General features: G+C 45.1%; 1 protein-coding gene across 1 annotated transcript in view; it reads left to right on the top strand.

The window, feature by feature from the left end:
• MAMDC4 (MAM domain containing 4) overlaps window positions 1–19,917 on the top strand; it is a 498,376-nt gene that overhangs the window by 274,368 nt on the left and 204,091 nt on the right. Inside the window, exons 15-16 of the mRNA XM_069609267.1 lie at window positions 5,836–5,966; window positions 19,176–19,354. Coding sequence (XP_069465368.1) covers window positions 5,836–5,966; window positions 19,176–19,354 — 310 coding nt within the window. The remainder of the gene's footprint in view (window positions 1–5,835; window positions 5,967–19,175; window positions 19,355–19,917) is intronic.

The raw sequence follows: 19,917 nt of genomic DNA, 5'->3' as shown, positions 1-19,917 counted from the left end.
ATTGTTTCAGGAACAATTTGAAACATGATTACAAGTACAGCGATGCAGTAATAAGTGGTGGTAGAGTGGCAGTAATTACATTACCACAACTGTATAGCGGAATTATCACACTGCTGTACTACAATTTTGGTTTTAAGATGGAAGGTTTACCTCCAAACCACCAAATATCATTGGATTTACCACAGGGAATTACCACTTGTGGTAAATCCACTAAAAATCCCTTTGGAATCCTATGGACTTTATCAATGGGACGAACACCACTGTGCTGCCATTCATAATCCCGTGGTAAGCCCACAAGACTAAGCGCCAGCACTGGTAAATGAGTTTGGTCGTAAAACTGTGGATTTACTACCAATTTACCACTAAACCCGTAATGAGGCCCACAAGTATATCTAGGAAGCTTCTTCAATGAGAAAGGTGTATCCAGGATTTCCTTATATGACGTTTGGTTCTTTTTTTCTTTTTGGTACAGAAAATAATGTTTTTTTTTATAACCTCCGAAGACAATTTCTGTCAATTGCAGTATCATTACAGTGGCAACATTACTTACGTGTGGGAGAAAAACTGGAGATAGCCCAACTAATATAGCTACTTTGTTTAATGTTCCTATGGCGTCCCAAATAATCTTTGACTGCTGGAAGTGTGCAGTATAGTGGTCCTTATAGAAGACATGCAAAGCAGTGTGTCTGGTGAGAGCGGTGAGGACGGACCGCTGAGTGATTTCTCCTGCTTCTCCTGCTTTCCACAGTCCTACTTCTACCTCTACTGTTTCGAGAAGGACTTCCTACAAAGATACCGCGCAGGCGCGGAGCGCGGCGCGGTGTGCGAAGCAGTGTGTCTGGTGTCCGGCGGCCGCCGGCCAAAGGTAAAGAGGTTCCTCTTATAAAAGAGTGGCCTTTATATTGTGCGTTCCCTCAGTCACACAACCCCCAGCTCCAACCAAGCTGCCATGGCACCACTGTCACCGACTGACGACGTCCAGAGTCGCCGTCTTCGAAGCAGCAAATCGACCCACGAGCAGAGCTCGCAACAAGACCCTCAAGACCCTAGAGAAACCAAGTCGGGGAAAAATCGGAAAACGGCAAGGGGAATCCCTGTCATAGACGTGGTATCCTGTGGTGAGAGCGCTTTAGGCCCTCCTCTCCCCCCCGTTGACTCCCGTAAACTCTGCATCACCCCCGAGCGAGGCATCGCACCCCCTAAATCCAAGATCATTGGGAGGCGCGACCATGACAACAGTAGTGACGCTCGAAGAGAGAGAAGAGAGAGCGGGTGGCGCAAGTGTACACTCCGCCGCCGTGCCTAATCGGGAGGTGGAAAACTCTCACAAAACCCCACTGAAAGAAGTCACCTTCGAACATTCCTCTTCGCGACCGCAGGGATCTGTGACACACGCCGCTCCCGGCAGTCTGACCATTTCGACGAGGGAGCCCACGTCGCTGACGGTCGGAGGACGGTCGCTACGGGGCCCTGAAAGGCCGGGTGAGGCTCGCACACTATCCCCAGCGGCAACGAGCGAAATGCTCCACCGGCTCCCCGCAGCCGCACTGCGCTTCCACGCTCCAATTGGGAGAATCCAGCCTAAAACACTGCGTCGAAATCATTGGCCACAGCCGGGATGGGCACGACGAGCACAGCCCAAGTTCATCAATCAACAAAAATGTCAAGAAACTTCCAAAAGCGACCAAAACAAAGCTTCATGAAGAAACAAAAAATCACCCAAATAAACATTGCTTCCAACGACTCATGGGACACCGAAAACGAGGAGCAAACTTACTGCTCAGATGACTCAGTATTTGAAATGTCCCAGGAGTCGGGCACCGCAGACCAGAGGACCTCACTGGTGCGGTCCGACAACCAAGACCTGACTAACGCACATCCGCCCCTAGATCAGGATAAAGAACCCACACAAGCCACAATTGGCGTGGTAGGTGAAATCGAACATCTGCCAGGCGCCGAACCATTGGAGTCATCTCAAGAAGGAAACGACAATTTATCTAAAATCATGAATAGGACTGAAAAAAACTCACATACAAAAGCTTTACCGAAGCCACGTCTGTTCCTAGAAAAAACACTGGCAAAGAAGCAGAGGAAAACAACATTCAAAAACCAGGGAGGCTCAAAATGTCTGCCCGCCCCCCTAATATCTGCTTCCCTAAAAGAATATTTTCTAATTCAACACAAGAGAAAATTAGACCAGGACCCAGAGCTGTCCGACGCGGAAATCTTAGAGGCGATTGTAGAGCCACCTGAGAGGACTAAAGCGAGAAAAACAGACCTGATTGCACTGACCCCAAAGGGAACTGACGCCCCACAAGCTCAACAAGACCTACTTGGGGGCCAAAACGGGGTAGAAAAAAATAAATCTAATCAGCTCGACTCTGAGACACACGGCAAATTGCCTCAGTGAGAAAAAAGTCTCCTAGAAGGAAATAACATCGACTCAGCAAAAGACAGCCACAACATCACGCCTCTTACGCTCAGCGCAACTATGAGTTCCTCAGAACCACTAGCAAAAGAAAGGTCCACAAGTGGTATCACGAATGGCCAGGCCGAAGATAACTATGCATGGGCCCGGCCGCACACTGTGAGCAAGCCTGGGAGACGCTCGAACGAACCTCCACACATCATCCAAGGTGAAACACCGTTCACAGTTAGAAGATCCTCAGAGAGATCCCATCATAGTTCACCTAACAAAGTTACAAAAACCCCAACCAAACCACGGCGACCAAGTGAAACAACAAGCGTCACAGAAAAAGAGTCTCCCACAAAAAAGAAAACTGACCTGGTGTCCATCATGTCGGCATTTACAATCGCCCTAAATCCATTTGGGAAATTGTACGAAGCCATTCACGAGGCGCTGACAAATAACACAGCCATGATAAGTAACATGAAAGAAAAATTGCCCTACATCGAGGCTGGAGTGGCACTGGCAAATATGCTTCTGTGTATAAAATATTCGTCTGGCAATGTGGCTCCCGCCCAAATAGAGAGAGCAGACGGAGAGAGTAAGAGAGATGAGAGAGAGGTGTAAAATGAGGGGGGGGGGGAGAGAGAGAGAGAGAGAGAGAGAGAGAGAGAGAGAGGGGAGCACGAGAGAGGGAAAAAGAGAGCTAGAGAGAGTGCAAAAGAGACATAGAGTGAGATAGAAAGACAGAGAAAGAGAGAGCACCAGATTTACATATCACATTCTGGGTGCAGCTGGCTGCAATTATTGTTTACAGTTATGGCTAGCAGAACTAGATCGACCGTTTCTGACATTTATCCTAGCAGCTTGGTATCTCATCGCACGTGAACCAAAGGGGAATATTGTGCTGTTTGTGTTTGGTCCTAGACTCCTAAACAAACAATGAGTGGAACCAATGACCTAATGTATACTATTATTTAGATGTGGCAGGACAGTTTCAATTACTACCACACATACAAACAACTAAATACAACAAACAGAAACACACAAACTACTAGTTGTGCCTCAAAATGATTCAATATGCTTCCACAGGAAATAACTTCTTGAAAATAAATAGCTAATCTAATTGCAAATTTCATTCATTTGCACACATATAAAAAAAGTTCTAACTATATACTTTTACTCTAAAATTCGAAAAAATTAGCTGGAATACGACACTAACAACTAAATTAAATAGCAGTCAAAACCTGAAAGTGGATCATTTATAATTTGTGTAAATCTCTAAAGACTCTGTTTTCCGGCCATGGTACAAGCAAGGGTGCCCACCTCCCTCAACAGTACAGGCGACAGTCCACATGGGAACCACCACCCTGACTCACCAGGCCAGCTGATTAGGGAGGGACACTGCACCTGTAAAATCAAATTGCTGATAACAGGAGATGGGCTACACCCTGAGCTTACCTCATTAACTGGACAAAGACACCAAGGTGGATTTTATAGGGATCCCAACGGGCATCCCGCTTTATTATTAAAACACCTAATCCCTGGTTACATATTTCAAAACCCTTTTTCTCTTCCTAAAATTTGTGTGAGTTCCATCTAAATGGGGATCTGCTTCATCACCCTACCCTTCTTTGGAGAGGACTCAAGGAAGCGCATACGGGAGTCTGGCGCATCAGACCCCTTCCCTAATACCTGGTACCACCCACTGGAGTGTGAGATCAGAGGATGCCCTCTGTGGGTGGTCCCATCTCCCTATGTGGCCTCAGGCTGGCCTTCCTTCCGCTACCTCACGCCAAGGGTTCTACTCCCTCTAATACCCTTCACCCCTACTTCCATACATATTCATAATACATACAACCTTAACCTCTGACCTACTTAACATTTCTACATAAGATCCCTGCTCTACTTAACATTCCTACTATCTTCATTACACAAAACAAGCATATGACACAAATTACAAACAATTTATCCTAGAGAAATCAATAATTGTTTTTCTTTTCTGCTCTAGGACTCCGAGAACCAGAATGCAAGCTGTTTGCGTCTGCTCAAGAGACCAATCGCTAGCCTCTAATGAATCGGGCTGTTTGCTTTGCGATGCTGATATTTACATTTGTTTTAATTTTTTATTTTTCTGCCCAGATTAGAAGACAATTAGGGGTAGAACTGTAACATTTTTATTACATAACTTTGATTTTAGCCAGCCATGATTTTTATTCTGAATGCTAATTCCACTGAGGTTGCCTGGACTCTGCTCCAATATTTGCGATGTGCCTTGAGCCTTAGGAAGTATCTGATGAACTCTATACTTGCTTCATGACCCTTTTAAATATTATATTTATCCACATAATTTTTAAGAAAGTGTTTTTATTATTATGTGTTTTATTATCAATTGTTTGTACTTTTATGGATTGTATTTTAAATTCGAATAAAGATATTTGACTGACGGAATCGACTGGCTCGAGGAATGAGAATGTTGTGTGGTTTGTGCCTGCTTTAGGACCCCCAGAACAAGAAAGATGTGTAGTTTCTGCCTGCACCAGAACTCCCAGAATGAGAATGCTGTGCTGTCAATGTTTGCTACTTGACGCCCAAAATGTGGCCGTTGAGCTGTTTGTGCCTGCTCTAAGACTCCCAGAACAAGAAAGATGTGTAGTTTCTGCCGGCACCAGAACTCCCAGAATGAGAATGCTGTGCTGTCAATGTTTTCTACTTGACTCCCGAAATGTGACTGTTGAGCTGTTTGTGCCTGCTCTAAGACTCCCAGAACTAGAAAGATGTGTAGTTTCTGCCGGCACCAGAACTCCCAGAATGAGAATGCTGTGCTGTCAATGTTTTCTACTTGACTCCCGAAATGTGACTGTTGAGCTGTTTGTGCCTGCTCTAGGACTCCCAGAACAAGAAAGATGTGTAGTTTCTGCCGGCACCAGAACTCCCAGAATGAGAATGCTGTGCTGTCAATGTTTGCTATTTGACTCCCGAAATGTGACTGTTGAGCTGTTTGTGCCTGCTCTAGGACTCCCAGAATGAGAATGCTGAGCTGTCAATCTTTGCTACTTGACTCCCGAAATGTGACTGTTGAGCTGTTTGTGCCTGCTCTAGGACTCCCAGAATGAGAATGCTGAACTGTTTATGCCTGCTGCCGGACTTCTAGAATGAGAATGGTTAGCATCATGCCGTATAAGACGTAGAATAAGAAGTAGAATGATACAAGCCTGTTCCCAAACTCTGATCATGTTTCTTTTTTGCACAGTGTCAGTTTGAGGATATTGGATGACATCCATAGAGTAGATAAAGTTACGCCTCACAGCTTGAGACGAACGTGACATTCAGTCAATAATTGGAATCAAACAGCGTGTGCCGAATATTGAAGACTGTTGTTGTAGTACCATTAATGCTGTTTTTTTGTTTTTGTTTTACCTCGGTAGGTCTAATTTCCGCCAGCGTTATAGACACTGCTCTGGGAACACACCATCTCTCCTGGTATGTACAAGGAGAGCGGGATACAAAATGGAAATCTGTTAGAATTCCTCTGGGAGAAAGACTGCAGCCATTCCAGGTAAAGAATTGTTGCTCTAGAATTGGGATTGCCAATATCTTTTGTTTCACAGTCACTTTTTGCATCTTGGTGTCCCAAAATTGAAAAATTGAAACATCTAGCTGTGTGTAGTAGCCAAAGGCCAATATTATCCCACCCTGCCCGATTTTATCAACAGTCCTAGTTTACAATTCGCAGTAGAGTCCTGAATCAGGCTCTCTGTTTTCAGGCTACCACAGGTCCCCAGACTGCTGGATGACCTGTTGTTTGATGCATTTTCCTGCACCAATGACATGGATATACAGTCCTACATCCTGACAACCGCCTTGAAGCCCCATGACAGTTGAATGCATCATACCATTCTCCCACACCCAGGTACACACCTCACCCACCCACTTTAACAATGCATTGGTTGTCTACAGCACAGGACAATATGACTGCTTCCTATAAATAGTGAACTATTTCTTATCTAAAGAGCCATGAAGAAAATACAGACATAGGTGCAGGAATTACCGGCCCCCGAACCTCCGGTAATAAAGGCGCATTGATGGTGTTGCTGGTATTACCGGCATGCCGGTAATACTGTTGCTGATATTACCGGTGCTGGAAATAATACATCACTGATGGAACGGAAAGGCATGTGGTGGCCATTTTAAAAACACAATCCACCCTGAATTCCCCTATCCCTGCTGCTATCCAGGCCCAGAGGTGCCATGCCCAAACAATTGACAGGATAAAAGGTCCCAGGCACCAGGGCTCTGCAAGTCTAAGTTCTCAGAGGTGAAGCTCACCGCATTGGCAGATGCGGGAGCAGGCACAGGAAGGAGCCCCAGCGTGCAGCGGATGAGTGTCATATGGGCCGAAGTTGTGGTAAGGGTGACGACTATTGGAACTGTCCCCCGCACCAACAGGGATTGCAGGAAAAGGTGTGATGACCTGAAGGCAAGGGTCTGTAGCCTCATTGCCAAGCACAGGAGGGAGTGTGCTGCCACCGGAGGAGGCACAGTGTACCCCTTTTGCCTCATGCTGTGGGAGGAAACCACCAGCAGTATCCTGCATATGGAGGGCATTGAGGGGATAGGAAGTGCTGAGGCTGGAGCAGGGACACAAGGTAATGGTGGTAAGCACAACTGCATGTACATGTGCATGTAGCTCCCATTTGAATGCATACACCAGCATAGCTGCACAGAATGGGCATGGGAAACGTTTTGACACATGGCAGGCACAGCAAATGGGCAGTGAGTGTGCACACATGTCTGGGGATTATAGTTATAATTATTATAATTATAACTGTTCTTTTATAACACACGTAATGCAAGAGGTTGGTTTCTAAGCGTGCGATCGGGATGTGGGTGAAAATACCAATGCACATGCAATACAACTGAAACATGCATGCATGCACATGGACATTTGACAAGCACCCATGTTTGCCAAGATCGTTCACATCAGAAAGTGATAACCCACCACACCCACAACAAAAACCCACCTTAGCAGGCCAACAGTCAATGTGCACATGCATGCACAGTGTACATACTCAACAGGCACCACCACCACAGACATGCATGCGCACCAATCACATCAATAGCACCCAAGCGACCCACCTGACATATTTAACTCTGGGACACACATTATGTGGCATGAGTGTAATACAAGCCCACAGACAATCCCCCACTAAATGACTAACAACATGTCATTACATTTCCAACAGTATTAGCATAATTGACCTAAAAACATTTGACCTAAAACATTTCTTTCTGTCAAATTTAATTACATATATATATATGGGGGTGGGTAAGGGTATAGATTAGATTGAGGGGAAGTGGGTGGATTGCGGGGGTCTCCTCCCGCATTTTAGACCGAAAAAAGGTCAAATAAATTTGATCAAATGTGATTAGTTCAAAGGTTTGAGGTCAAATAAACCCAAACCATTTCCAAAAGGTACCCTGTCCAAGAGCAGCAAAGAGGTGGATACTCAACCGCAGCCACATCAACTGCCCCCACCCCTGCACAGGCCAAAGCACCCACCAGCAGGAGCAAGCAGCAGGGCATGGCTGCTGGCCCACCACCAGCACCACCTCACCACCCACTGCTGTGGCGATACCATCAAGTCCTGAGGGGGAAACAACACCCATGCCAGCGGACAATGCCCCTCCCCCCAGCATCAGCACACCATTATCCCCATCACATGGAGTGCAGCTCCTGGCACTTTTTGCCCATGTCCCTTCCACTGAAGTGCAAGAGGAGGAGGAGTATGAGGGTGACACAACATCTTGCTTCAGCCCAGCCACCAAGTCTGCACAGCCCATCTTCGCTGTCTGAGTCCAACTTGTGCACGATACAGGCAAGGCTGGATACCATTGAGAGGCAGCAGGCAGACATACACATGTGTGCATGCAGGCCAGCAGCTGCAAGAAATGCAGGCAATACGGGACTGCTGCAGGGATGCACCCGGTGGATTGCACGCTCACTGGGCCATGCGACTGATGCCATGGTGACACTGGGCCAAAGGGTGTGTGAGTACACAAATTCGACCTTGCCCTCAGCAGAGTCCCTGAACCAGGCCATTCAGTTGACCCTCCAATATATCCGTGCACAGGGGTCTGAGCCATCCACTTCCACTACACCCATGACCCGAAGGCACCGTTCACTGTGCCGCCTCACCACCAGGGAGCGGGAGCAGGCCCCCAAGTGCAAGAGGCCAGGGAAATTACACTTTGACACTGAAGAGGTGATTTTGAGGGTGGGTATTTGGGAAGGGGGTTCTGAGGGTGGGTATTTGAGAATGGTGTGCTGAGGGTGGGTTTTAGGGGAGGGGCGATGCTGTTGTAGGAATATTGCATGTTGTTAGATTAAAACAAATTCACTTGAAGCAATGAGAGGACATTCCATATTGAGTGACAGTGTTTAATTTGCGCAGTCAATATTCACTTCACAAAGGTGGAAGGGTAGTGACATTTGGTCTCCTCATACAAAGAATTTGTCAATGAGTTCCTGGTAAGCCAGTCGCCTGAGCCTGGCCTCTACATACTCAGTGTGTGCATGTGTGCCACCGGTGGCCACCGCGTCAAGCTCAGGGGGTGGCATGTCCACATCCGGGGGTAGGGGAATGTTGCGCCAGATGCATATGTTGTGCAACATGCCAGCACTATCTGACCCACCTTGTTCATCCTGTACACAAGCGCACCCCCCAGTCCGGTGTCGGCATCAGAAAAGGGTCTTCCACAGGGAGGAAGATGCGCTCAGTTGACACCCTTGTCATGACTTGGGCCTGGTTGTGGCATCAGCGGATTCCTCAGAGGAGTCATCAGCCATGGAAACCGTAGGTATCTTGAGTCACCTGCAAGGGGAAGAGGCATAGGTGTCAATCATGGTGATCTGTGGATGCATTGGCTGTAACAGCAGCATTTCAATAGACAGTCTGTGCATGTATGTCCCATGTGTCATCGTACTACACTTTTACTCATTCCAGACCTTGCAAGTGGAGTCAACTACTTATGGGGGGTGTTCATCTGTCATGGTACATCTTGCACACAGCTCACAGTCGACACCTGTAGCTACCATGTTCAGTGATTTACAGGACAGCATGCCATGTTGGGTGGTTTGGGGCTGTGCATTGCACCCATGCATGGTTCCTGATGGGGTTCTGGGTTGCACATTCAGGTCACCTGTGTAGATCAGTTGATGGATTCAAATACATGTTACCGTGGTTACATGCCATGTCAAATGCTAATGTCATGTCCCTCAATTGCAGTTTATCAGGATGTCATTACATGTATGGCAGTGTTCTTCAGGCCTTGACAGGCCCATGGGCTCAATTGGTTTTGGTGGTCACTACCCCTGGTTGTTCCCCACCCCAATCAGCTTGCAAAAGGGTACATGGGGCTGGGCAGGCTGTTCAGACTTCTAGGGTTCTGTAGTAGCAACTACTCTCCTTGTGTATATTATGCAGTGTGTAGTTTGACTTTGTATGGACGGTAACCATCAGTCATCTTTGCACTTCTTCCATGGCTCTTGGGCCACCACCTGGACATACTTTGGATGCCTCTAGGTGGCCAGCCCCCCACCCTTGCAGACCATGCATCTAGTGGGATCTGTGATGTTGCATTCTGGTACCTGTAGTCCAGTATGTGTGGCTGTGCTGTTGGGGAAGCATTTTTTTAACATTCCCTGCTGCATCATGACTCATGTCATACTCTGGTGGGTTGCAGCATGTCATGTGTTGGGTGTGCGGGTGAGTCTTGCATGTAGTTGGCCTTGCCTGGGCATGCAATCTCAATGTGTGGGTGCCCCCACCCTACTGCATGCTACTTGTATAGCAAGGTTAGTGTGATGGAACATGTACTCACCCAATGCCCAGGTCCTCTGGCCTCTATGACCCTCCATGTATGCTGGCAGCATGCTATTCCGCAGGACCATGGCATCATGGGTTGAGCCAGGGAACCGGGTACAACAGTGGGTGATCATGAGGTCAACATCACAGGTGACTTGGACATTAAGTGAATGGAACTGCTTCCGGTTCCTGTAGACTTCCCCCGAGGCCTGAGGTGCCACCAGCTCAACATGCATGCATTGCAGGTCTGCCACCACATTGGGCATGTGTGCAATCGCATAGAATCTTGCCTTCATGGCTTTCACCTTTGCCAGGGTGGTGGGAAGTGCAATGTGCTGCGCCACATGCCACAGGAGTGCATCCAGCACATGACCCAGCAGTTTAGAGAATGCAAGCTGTAAAATGCTGTGCAGCTGGCTCACAGTGTGCTGGAACGTGCCAGTGGCAAGGAAGTGCAGACCGACACCAGCTTTACCAGCAATGGTATGGCTGTCCTGATGCCAATCCTGCTCCCTGTGTCTTCCTGGATCAGGTTGAGGAGATCTGCAATCCTCTCCCTGTCAAGGAGCTAAAGGGTGAGGATTTTCATGTCAGTGAGAGTCCATGGTGCGGCTCTTACACAGGGTATGGGCGCACGCCTTGCGTGGCATCTCCTCCTCACAATCGTCCTCTTCCTCTCCACTGCCTCTTCTTCCATATGGTGGTCCTCCAGCTCCTGCAGCTCTATTTTGGCCTGGAGCAGCTGCATGTCAATGCTGATTGCGATCAGTGGCAACATGGTGGTGTAAGGAAGTGTGTTTGGGGAAGGTGTGGTAATCTTCCAGAGTGAATTGGGTGGACCTGGGTACATTGGGTGCACCTGTGGCCTCATTCCCCACACCTGAATGCATTTACTGCATGCTTTCAGGTGGAGGTATCTCTGCCTAGCTTTTGTTGGTAATACCAGCAAATATCAGCTGGTATTACCGGCAAATCCAGGCTCAGGATATGCCAGTGATACCATTGTGCCAGTTTTCAGGCCCATCTCGTATTTTCTCTGCCGGTAATACTGGATGCATTGATACTGGCACCAGTAATTCTGGCAAATGTGTTCCGCCACACCCATAGTTGACCGGTCCAGTAAAAGTGACAATAAAAGTTACTACCAGCACTTTTACCATATTCCGGACAACTCGGAAATGAGCCCCCTTGTTTTGGGAATCTGGTCTATAACACCTCCATCTTTTTCCATTTCTCTTTGCTTCCTCCATTCCCACCTTTAGGTATAACAGGTGTAACACCTAGTAGGAGTGTTGTGAAAATATGTTGTGAAACTGTCTGGTTTCCTTATCTGCTGTTGGACCTGCCTTCAGATTTAACATCAAATTTGCTATTTCAGTTTGATACATTCCCATGTGTATTTGGCACTGCATTTGTCACCATGAGTTATGTCAAGGAAAACCATTTTTCACATACATTATTTGGTTTCTCTGCACCTGCACTTTAAGCCAGCAGCTGATATATTAGATTGTTTCGATGCATTTTTGGTCTGGTAACTTTGAGCAGTGGTATAACTGCTTCAGAGAATTTTTAGTATAGTGGTGGGGTGATGGGTATGGTTTCATCGCAGTACTGAAGTAGGTATTCACCTTCAATTATTCTCTTAAGTAGGTTGAAAATGTATTTCATTTAACTTATTATAAATAAGAGAGGGAGCATGTTCTTTAAAAGGGACAGCATCTGTCCCAGCTCACAGGCAGGACACACGTAGAGGCAGAATCACTCGTAGTACAATCCATCCATCCAATAGACACACCAGACTTTTTGGGAAGTGATAGATTTTCATAATGAAATTTTGAAAATATCTTGAAAGAAACTTTAGGTTAAACTATTGTTGATTGCAAAATCTTCAAAATTATATATAATATTTTGAAAACTAAGCAGTCAGTTTCTCAGATCAAGTTAAAAAAACATTTTTGATGACTTTTCCAATTTTTAACAGGGTGCATGAAGCAAGCAAGCACATTCTGCCTGGCATACTTCACTAGATCTTCAGATAATGTTACAGTTCCTTAATGAATACTTGGGACTTCCAATGCCACGTTTCAAGCCCACATCGACTTCTTCAGCAGCAGTAGCCCAAGCACAGCAAGCATGGGCCTAGCAATCTCTGCCTCACTAAAGTATGTGCAAGACACTGATGCAACTGCAACACTTGAGCTCAAGAGAGATCAATCCTGCAAGAGGTCATGCACCATTCATGACCCAGAAGGGAAAGCAGCCTTCATTATAGTTTTGAAGGGGGGTAAAGAACCACTTGCAAAGCAAATTGCAGGATAGAGTTGAATGTTTCTATCATAGGGATATAGAATTATCATGTGTGAAAAACATTACAAAGAATACAATATGAAATTGTTCTAAAGTTGATAACACTTCACTGGCTCCAGTGAGGCCCATCTTTGGGACAAGGACTGTGTAAGGGACCGGCTTTAGATTCAGGATGATGAGTTCACTGGTGCAGTATTTTTCTGGCGGTAACTCTGTCACTGCGACTTTTTTGGCAGTAACGGAATTATCCCTAATTTAAGCACACCATTGAATTCTCACTTTGGAGGTGACATGGCCAATTTACATATTGCTGGAGGTAAATCCTCCACTTTCCCGTAAAAGCCATGACATTTGCTGCATTAGAAATATTGCTCAAGTTAAATATGAAAACATCCCCATGGAGTCCTATGGACCTCAAAATGAGCACTAGCACTGCCACTCCTAATCCTGCCGTAAATTTTCAGGGTTTAGTGGTGTTAACAGTAAATGTATTTTCCTATAATTTCTCTGCAACTCATAATCAGGCCCAATGCAGTTCCATGCACTATAGAGGAAAATAAAACATAAAACAATTTTTACAGTTTCAACTACATCTATTTTAGTCCATTGTTTATAGGAAAATGAAAAGGAACTGATTAGAGACACCAGGCCCATTATCAAATTGTAAGTACAGATACATTTGTGATAACACACTCCCCAAAATATAGAGAAGTATTACTGAACTGATACCTATAAAAAAAAATCAAATTAACATTTGACCTGAGTTGATTATTTCTTTCTGTCAGTCCAGGACTGGCTTTGTATATCTGAGCTCAGATTTAGACACTGGGACGGAAAGCGATCATGATCCCTTAATTCAGACGCTTGGGGCTGGGTGCGGTAATACCATTCTTAATAAAAGGTTGGCAGGCTCAAGGCAGGGTCCGGTAGTAAGGCCAATAAAATGGGATAATATAAGTGAAAGGCAACTGTTTTACAAGTTGGTCGGTTGTGCTTTATCTTTAACCAAAGGCGGCCTCACACGTGATAGTACACGCGAGGATGCCTTATTGCTATTTGACAACTTAATGGTGTCTGCGAAAACTATTTCAACAAGATTCTCTCACTATTGTCCTCAAAAACCACAGAGGGCAACGTGGTATACAAAAGAATGTAGTAGGTTGAAGGGCACTCTCATTAGTGCTGTAAAAAAGTGCGCTAGAAATACGTCTGCAATCTGTAATGCGAGATTAAAATATAAACATCTGAAACTGAAGCGCAAAGTATGGAGGGATCTGGAGAACACTGTCCAAAGCAAGAATTCTGATATATTTTGGAAGATAGTTGCGAGCAGAATGGAGAATGAACAAAATGAGTTAGTTAGCCCTAGTGCATCTAGTGAGTGGGTGAATCATTTTTCTACATTATATAATCTTACCCAGGTACAAGTGCATGTGTAGGTCGTGGATTATTCAACAACTTTATTTGGGACGTCGTCTGGAGAAGACGATCCTTTAGTGTTTTCTACTCCTGAAGTGCAACAACCTCTATTTGCCTTGGCGAATGGGAAAACACCAGGGAGTGGCATGGTTAGGTTAGATATTTTAAAATTAAATCCACTAATTTGGGTCCCAGTATTACCAAAACTGTTCAACATATTCAGTAGACGCATTCTCTCACCAGTGACCAGATAGTTGTAAGAAGGCGATAATCGTACCGTTTTTAAAAAAGGGAGATAGGGGGCCAATCCATCCTGCTATTGACCTGTCTCCTGGATTGATTAATCTACAAAATGGTACAGGAGATTGATCCATAAAAGATTAATTGAGTGGATCCTGTCAAATGGAGCAGTATGGCTTTCGCAGGGGAGTGGGCACTATAGAACACGTTTTAAATGTACCCTTAATTTTAGACAAATATATACTACAGAATGGCATATTGTTATATCTGGGTTTTATGGGTCTTAGCTCAGCTTTTGATAAGGTAAACCGGAAGAAGATTTGAGATTTTGTGTCTCCTAGTGGTCTGCCCAAACCCCTTTTAAACATTCTGGTATCTTTGCAGGAAAATCTGAGTGCTCAGGGCTGCATATATCGTACGGGTGATTTGCCGCCGGCTATTAAATCTACATGAGGCGTCAGGCAGGGTTGCCTCCTGGCACCTCTATTGTTTAATTTATATATAAATTCTTTATGCAGTGAGTTACGGACCATAGCAGCAGACACGCCATAAGGTGCAGGTAGATTCATTTGTGCTTTGGGTTACGGGGATGATGTGGTTTCACTCGCATGAACACCCAAAGCATTACAATTGTTGGTCTCTGGTTTCGTTGAGTTTATAGCAGCCCGTGATTTAAGCCTCAATATTGTTAATCAAAGGTGATGTGCATGGGTCATCATAAGGGCAAATTGCGTAGGATTTTTACAGCCACGGGGACTCTGGAAGGGGTGAATGAATTTTCCTACCTGGGGATTGTTATTAAAAACAACATGAAATGGGATTCACAGGTGGCAAGCTGTGCAACAAAATTAGCACAATTGGGTCAGTTTTGAGATTTAGCAAGAACTCAGGTGGGTGTTCTCTGGAGACCGCGTGCCCCATCTATAGTGCCAAAGCTGCACCAACTGCAAGTTTTGTGGCTGAAATATGGAGTCACTCAAGTATAACCCCAATTCAATGCAAAGAAAATGGGTTTGTGCGCTGGTTATTCGGTTTACTACTGGGTGTTCTTCCATATCTGCTGCACTTGGAAGCAAGATGGGGGTATATTTCTGATACCTTAAGTCTGAAACCACTAATATTATGGCAAGACTGTGGCGTACCAAAGCAAATGAGGATCATCTTTCACACTGGCTCATGAACGACCTAATGATATCAAATGTGGGGGTGTCGCAACCCTTGGCTGCAATACAGCAACTCCTCCTTTTTACTGGGTGTCAGTAATTCATTACTTAGGCCATTTGAGGAAGTGGCAATTATTACTTCAAAACTTAAAGCAGCCTTCATCTATATATATAAATAAAAATGTAAATGTTCGTTTGTTCAAAATCTTAAATCTCCGAAAGTTCTTCACCAATTGCTTTGAAATTTTGACACAATGATGCATTCAGATACGCGCATGTTTTTATGTATCTCTATCATACAGATGTCACACCTGTGACAGGTTAAAACATGCTTTTCTTGAAAAACAGCGGCATCTGTTGGACGTAAGAGCAACACATGCTATACTAAATATGAAGTGTGTCCTTATTGCAAGGCTCTGAAATTTAATTGAGAAACTAAAGGAATGTTGCGCCGCCGGAAAAATTAAACTGCCTCAACTTGGAGAACTGCCAGAGCCATTGATTAAAAACAAGCATTGTGAAATTAAACATATTAGAAACGTGCGCTTTCTCTTTTCTTTCTTTTCCACTTAACCAGGCTGATTCAATTGTAGGCATAGAGGGGGGTGGGTGGGTGGGGTATGTAGAGAGGGGGTGGGTGGGAGGGTAGGGTTCAGGGGGGTAGGGAGAGAGGAGGGTTGGGTGGGGGTAGGCAGAGAGGGGGGTTGGGTGGGTGGGGGTAGGGACTTAGAGGGGGTGGGTGAGTGTGGGTAGGGCTGCACAGACAATGGAACAACAAAAAATATTGTATACCCACAAGCATTTTGAAATTAAACATATTAGAAACGTGTGCTTTCTCTTTTCTTTCTTTTCCATTTAACCAAACTGAGCCACAGCAACACGTGGCCGGGTACAGCTAGTAGAGAATAAAGAACTAACCCAGTGAAGCTGCAAAATGGAAAAGTCTATTGTGCGATTTCTTTCTGGCGCACGATCCACAACTGAGTGTGGAGAATTATACCAACTGGTTTGTCAACCCAGGTAAAAGGGGTTTAATATTCCAATTCAGAACAAGTCACCTACCACTAGCCTCAGTGGTTATTAGTTGATCTAGGAGTAAGACCCAGGCCATAACACCTGTTTGTGCCTGTAATAACACTATGGTGGATGACTTAATTCACTTTTTAACAGTGAGTGCGCAATACTCCTAAATTTCAAAGTTCACAACAATTAAGGTTATTCAAATTAATTCAAAATGTGTTATCGAGAGCTATTGGTGAAGTGCCCTCTCACATAGTGAACATAAAGACTTGCGGCAGAGGTCCTCGTGTACTGAAGATTTAAAGAAAAAATACATTTAAATAACACTGAAAAAGTGTAGAGAAAAACAATTTTGAAATATAATCAACAATGAGAACCATTAAGTTACTATAATGTACTGCAATGTTAGTTAAAATGTATTGACATCAGATGCGTCAACACGGTTTGACTTGAGCGACTGTTTGGCCATATAAATGATTGATATTTTCAATGAATTCTTTCGGTCCTAATTCCCGGCTGCCATTTTCTTTTGTCTTTTTGTCCAAAGCGTTTCAGGACAAAAAAAAAGCTTTTATTGCCCCGGTCACGCAGTTCTTGTGGGCCGGGGTACTAATAGCTATATGCCCCTCGCGGCGGGGCCATTACTGACTCAGGTAAGGCCCCGGGGCTTTCTTTAAGGCCCTCACTTCGCTCGGGCCTATAACTATGGGCCCTGTGGCATTACCTGAGTCGGTAATGCCCCCGCCATTCGGGGCATATTGTTTTATTATATAACTGGATCAACCAAAATGCTCTATTAACCGATGACTGCTGCTTGTTATTGCAATTAGTAGCTTAATGAAATGTCAGGTAACCAGGGCTCAAGTCGAAAGTACATGTGGGTGGACAGAGCCACCCACTTTTTTCAGAGGGTGGAGTCAGCCCCCCCCCAGCTAAAATGAGAAGCATTGAATGTCCTCATTGAATTTATGAACTGAAGCCGAACCATAGTCGTCAGGCTTGCAGGCGGCACATGTCACCACTGCACTATATAACCTGATGAAAAATAACAAACAACTAAAGGTTAAATGTCTCATTTCAGTTCTGCGAGTTCCAGGGAAAACATATGTATTGGCTCTTGGAGTTTAAAACATGCACACCTTTTAACGTTTTCAAAAACAGTATTAGAAGAAAATATCCTCTCTTGGTTTTGCATGGATGTTGGTTTAATGAAAGGCAAATGCAATTTGTCCTGTGAAATTTGGGTGGTTATGCAAAGCCAATTTTATGAAATGTGCATATTTTACCTTGATATGCTAATTTCTGGCGATGTGACATCCCATAGCGTTTGTTTGTGAGTCCCCACACTTTTATTTTTAGGACTTGACCCCTGCAGGTAACAAACTTTGGAGGCAGCATAACTGACATTCCATGTGGCAGTATTATGGTAAACAGAGAAGAAGGCCAGGAAGTGTGGCCTTTTGGCTCTCTTTCCAGTGTTTCTTTCATCCACAATAGAGACATACGGTCAAGCAGGGTGGTTGGTTATCTGGCACCATTGGATCCCTATTGTTGCTGAACAGCAAAGCTTTTACAGAATCTTGCAAATGGACATTAACACAAGATTGCACAATGAGTAGCAAAGGAAATCGGCAGAATATAGTAGGTTATTCCTTTTATCGGACTAATTGAAAATATCATGCTGTAATGGAAAAATGTCTTCGTTTCTGAAGTCCCAAAGATCTTCATCAGATGCTATGCAAGAAAATGAAGAGAGAGAAGCCATTGTTTAACAATCCAAGTCTGGCATGCAAGGAATGCAGTACTGCAATGTCTTATCTACCAGTTGGAGGTGTACACTAGAGAGTGTTCGCTTGCAGACAGAGCAGTTGGAAAAGCAATGCACTGTTTTAAAGGATGTAGCATTGACATAGTCGCAGCAGTCCAGTGAAGTGGTTTCCCCTGGTCTGCCTTGGGGTACCCGGAAGCCGGTGCCTTGTATATCGGCAGGCTTCCCTGCTATGTCAGTGCTGTACCGAGTGGCTCTTGCACTGCGAGCGGCAATGTGCTACGTCTGTATGTTTGTGGAGAAGGTGGATGATAATCCCGGCTGGCTCCAAAGTTTACTAGAACGGAATTAAAGGACTAGCTCCCCTACACAACCCGTGAACTGTCATGTGTGACGCCAGCCTTTTTGCTCCGGTGAAAATGTGTACGGTTGCCCGTGGAAATAGTCGGTTACCAGTCCTCACTGTAACAAATTTTTGACTTAAGATTGGCATACTCCGATGAGGAGAAGCGTGTATGACTTGGGAAGTAAGCGCCGATCGGGCTCTCTTCGCTCTGCAGTACATGTTGATAGAGAAGAGGCCACTACTAGGGGCCAATATAATAGTATTGCAATGCAGGGGCTGGCTCTGGAGGGCCCCATTACTTTTGTGGCAGGAGGCCCCCTGTGAGGGGAGGGGCGTCCTACCGGTCTGCATGTCAAGGGACCGATAGGGCGCAAGATATTCTCATTCAGTCTCCTAAGGAAGACACAGATGGGATCTGTAGGAAGGCTGCAACTACGAACAACATAGAGTGTGGGGAAATAGCGACTTTGTGACAACAAAACCTTGCCTGTGCCAATTAAATGGGGGTGTAGGAGTCGCACGCAATAATTGTTTAGCCCTCACTATTTGGGGGCCTATCTCACCGATTCAAACTGCAGGTGACGGGATGAGTGTAATCTATGACTCTGTAAGTGTGCCGGTGTCTTGTCCAAATCAGGATGTTAAGGCTATCAATCCTATATTGGAGGCAGTCATCGGGAAGGAGAACGTGAATAAATCTGCGGCTGTTTTTGATATTGGGAAAGCAATTACCAAGCAAATGAAGATGGAGGATTTTTTCTTCAGTGGTGATGCAAAAGGCCGTTGCCTGGGAACAGTACCGGCATTAGACCAGAAGTAGGGCAAAGAACTTTGGGTACAACGTCCTTTCATCAACAGTCTATTATTCCATGGGTTTTTTAATGAATATTTTTTGCAGAAAAAACTCATTAAAAAAATATAGGCGTGGGTGGGAAAGTGTATTTAAGTGGTGGGGGTTGGGAATAGTGAAAATACAATAGGGGATGTGGAGAACCCCTCAAAAATTTAAACAAATACATTTTGAGTTTTTTTGGTAAAAATAATTCGTAACAACCCATCTTATTAGGGACTGTCGATGAAATGACATAGAAGCGAACTTTGATGAGGCACAAAAGTATAAGTCTGATGGCACTGAACTTGGTAGACAACCATGATCCTCCGAATATGACATCCCTGGAGGGTGTTGTTCAGGGGGAAATGGATGCTTCTGTGGAGGGGATCTAGGATTATCATTCCTCACTGAGCATGAAACTAGTTTGCTTGGCGGGGGTAAGAGGGAGCCGCTCCAACCCAAGGTACGCATCAGACCTCACGGGGTGTGCATTACACTTTGAGGGAGCTGGATGAGCAGATGAGATTAACTGCACCAGAGCTTTCAG

This window comes from Ambystoma mexicanum, chromosome 8 (genome assembly GCF_040938575.1).
Source record: "Ambystoma mexicanum isolate Mex_15411 chromosome 8, UKY_AmexF1_1, whole genome shotgun sequence".
In the NCBI taxonomy this organism is placed as follows: Eukaryota; Metazoa; Chordata; class Amphibia; order Caudata; family Ambystomatidae; genus Ambystoma; species Ambystoma mexicanum.
This window is presented reverse-complemented; position numbering and strand designations above follow the sequence as displayed.